The 3,548-nt window shown below is 44.0% G+C and overlaps 1 protein-coding gene across 2 annotated transcripts in view; it reads left to right on the top strand.

The window, feature by feature from the left end:
* Positions 1-1,139: 1,139 nt before the first annotated feature.
* Rrn3 (RRN3 homolog, RNA polymerase I transcription factor) overlaps positions 1,140-3,548 on the top strand; it is a 37,153-nt gene continuing 34,744 nt past the window's right edge. The window contains exons 1-2 of one of the 2 annotated variants that reach the window (XM_005391058.2): positions 1,140-1,306; positions 3,264-3,369. In XM_005391058.2, the coding sequence (XP_005391115.1) occupies positions 1,218-1,306; positions 3,264-3,369 (195 nt within the window). In that variant the 5' untranslated portion in view covers positions 1,140-1,217. The remainder of the gene's footprint in view (positions 1,307-3,263; positions 3,370-3,548) is intronic. The other variant, XM_005391055.2, reaches the window with a different exon arrangement.

The following is a 3,548-nucleotide window of genomic DNA, read 5'->3' on the forward strand; positions in this document are numbered from 1 at the left end:
CAAACAACACTATTTTTATTTCAGGCTGGGTAAAGGGCAAAAAAGCCATTGGTCCCGAACAAAGGGGAAGGGGGCCTACTTTATCGACTATTTTAGGTATGGAAGGGGGAAATTCCACTGAGGAAAGTAAAAATTTTAAGTTTCTTAGGGGTGATTGGTGGGTCTGGTGCCTCTGGGGGAGGGAAGTGCAGGAGGACATCGGCACGTTGCATTCCGTAGACTTATGAGGTTTCCTGTAAGCCTGAGAACTAGGCCTGGGAACCATCCTGATAAACAGATTTACGTTACTCTCTCAAGCTGAGTGAGGGTCTTTCTGTTTGAACAGATTGGTTGTCTGTCAACAGTTTTCTCAAGTTGGTCAGGGTACAATGTGAGGGACCTAACACATATATGGTCTCCCCTGGCGTGGTGGCACAGGCCTATAATCCCAGCACTTGGGAGGTTGAAGCAGTAGGATCGCTGTGAGTTGGCCAGCCTGGACTATATAATGAGTTCAAGGCCAGACTGAATTACAAGGAGAGACCATCTCAAAAGAAAAAAAAAAAAAAAAAAAATGCAGGGGCTGGGGATATAGCTCAGCGGCACCGCACCTTCCTGTCAAGTGTGAGGTCGTGAATTCGATTCCGACAGCCAAAAAAAAAAAAAGTTCTCATTCTTTCTGTTTGGTGGAGGGTGGTTAGACTCCCAAAAACGTAATACTCAGCCGGCTTGGGGGCGCACTCCTGTAATTCCAGCGTTCTGAGAGGCTTAGGCAGAAGACACCTAAATTGGAGCCTAGCCAGTGCAAATTTGGTAGACCCTGTAACAAAATTAAAAATTTTCTGAAAGGGTGGGGATGTAGCTCAGTGCAAGGCACTGGCTGGGTTCAATCTTCAGTGCTAGGGAAACAAAACAAAACAAAACAAAACAAAACAAAACAAAACAAAACAAAACAAAACAAAAGCCTGATAACCGCGGGAGCCCGGACACACTTAGCACTTCTTCGATGTTCCAGCGTAGGCCGCGCACAGGGAGAGGAAAGTCCTCCAAAGCTTCTGCGGGGAGGGGCGGGGAAGGCTTTGGTGGCGCTCTAGCTCACTGACCATAGACTCTCCCCATGTGGGTACCCTGATTGGCTGAAGACCGCGCCTCGCAAGAACGAGTTCCGGAACAGAGGCGGGAGCTGGAAGGAGCACGGTTTCCTTTGCGAGGCTCAGCTGTCTCTCGTCTCCGGAGGGATGGCGGCTCCGCTGCTTCGCACGCGGCTCCCCGCGGATGCGCCAGCTTCAGCAACTACGATAAAGACGCTGGCCGCGTCAAGGACAGGGTAAAATTCGGGTTTCTTCCGTCTGCGGGTCTGGGACTGGAGTTAGGGGAGCGGATCTGAGCGTCTGGGACGAAGCTAAAGGAGTGTGGAATAAACCACATGCCTTGTGTGTGGTAGTAGCAGGGAGTAGTCATGTCGGGTTCGCGAAAGTGGCCTGGTTCCCCCTTTGTGTGTAAAGGAAATGGACATAAATTAATCTGTTCTTTCCAATCTCTTACCCATCCACCACTCTGGATGCCTCTCAGTGTCAGGCCTGGGCATTGCCTCTTGCTTCTTTACTCTTCCCTTCCGCTTCTTCATCTAGATTTGGAAGGGATTTTTTGGACCATGAATTTTTCAGCTCAGTGCTGTCATTGATGACACATCCGAAACCTAAAATGTTAGCTTGAAATTTCTTTGGACACATTCAGTAGTCTTTATCAGGCTTAACTTTTTTAAGATTCTCTCCCTTAAAACGCTTCGGAGTTTAACCTTCAGAATCAGTAGGATGCTGCCTTTTTTTTCACTAACCTGTATTTAAGTAAAGCAGACCTTGTAAAACACATAGCATAATATTCACAATTGTCCATTAAGTGTATGCTGTCAGTGTGAGACACTGGGGGCAGAGGTTTGTCCTGAGACTGTCTTAGCAGTCTTTTTCTCAACAGAGCTTATTGTGTACGTGTGTGTGTGAGTATGAGAGAGACAATAAATTGGCTAGTAAATAAACCAATGAGATATTTATAAGTGTTGTGAAGAAGTACAGCAATAGAACAGAGTAATGGAAGGATGGAGGAGAGGATGGGTACAGTAGATTTCTGGTGGGAAGGCCTCTTGACATTTGAGTTTCATCTTGAATGTAGGTAAGAATCTAACCTGGTATAAATCTGAGAGGATTGCTTATGATAGTGTGAACAGTAAGTAAAATGGGAACCAGACTGACAGGCTTGAAGACAGAAAGGACACTGCTTTTAGTAAAACAAGTGGTTAGAGATGAGGTCAGAGAGGTAGACAGGGACCAGATATAAGACTTTGTATGGTTAATGTAGAAACTTGGATGCATTTTCTACATGCATCTGGAAAACTACTTTTACTGAGTGGAGAATGGATTATTGGGCAGAATGAATGGATTATTGGGGAATAAAGAGGGATAAATAAAAGAGAGCCCATTTAAGAAATTATAGCATGCATTCATAGTGTGACTGAAAAATACGGTGGATGTTTAAATACAGAAAATATTATGTTGAAGATACATTGCCACTGGACTGTGCAGCACTCTTGAAATCCCAGCTCCCAGGATGGTGAGGCAGGAGGATCACTGTGAGTTCTAGGCCAGCCTGGGCTACACAGTGAGTTTAAGGGCAGCCTGAATTACAAAGTGAAACCCTGTTTAAAAAAAAAAAAAGACACTTTGCCATCAGTCCCTTCAAAACACTCACCCTTGCTTTGAGCACAGTTATCCCACCATTCTTGCCACTTTCTGCACCAGTTTTAGTCTTTTTTTCTTTAGTTCTGCTGTTGTGACTGCCTCTGTGTCATCAATCAATTCAGAGCATTTACCTTATGGTCCAGAAGTCACATGGTGCCAGATCCAGTGAATAAAGTGGATGAGGACACACCATAGTATTTTTACAAGCCTGCCTTTTTGTTACATGGTACTCAGCAGTAGCAATCACTGTATTTCTTTTTCTAATCACATTTCAGAAAAACAAAAGATGATTTCCCAGAACTGCTTCAGAAATTGGCAAGAATAATGGGATAACTTAAATGTTTACCCACACATTTTTGTCATGCCTTATAGTCTTACTGATGACATTGTTTCAGTAAATGTTGGTTATTTTATTTTTCTGTGGTTCAGGGGATTGAACCCATGGCCTCTTGTATTCTTGGCAAGTGCTGCATTAGTGACCTACATCCCTAGCCCTGGATGTATTATTCACTCTAATGAATGTAATAGCTTGGTAATCTTGGTTTATAGGATTTCAGATATGCTTGCATTAAAGAATGATTTCTTCAATTCTCCTCCAAGAAAAACTGTTCGGTTTGGTGGAACTGTGACAGAAGTCTTGCTGAAATACAAAAAGGTAAGAGATAATATGTGAAATAGTTTCTGTTGCTCACAATAGCAGGATAGCTGATACACTAAAGGTAAGCCCAGGAATTGGGGGTGTAGCTCAGTGGCAGAGCATGTGTGTAGCATATGCAGGCCCTGGGTTGTTGGTTTTTTTTTTTTGGTACCGGGAATCGAACTCAGGACCTTACG

Source organism: Chinchilla lanigera, unplaced genomic scaffold (assembly GCF_000276665.1).
Source record: "Chinchilla lanigera isolate Chin_1 unplaced genomic scaffold, ChiLan1.0 scaffold00041, whole genome shotgun sequence".
NCBI classification, from domain to species: domain Eukaryota; kingdom Metazoa; phylum Chordata; class Mammalia; order Rodentia; family Chinchillidae; genus Chinchilla; species Chinchilla lanigera.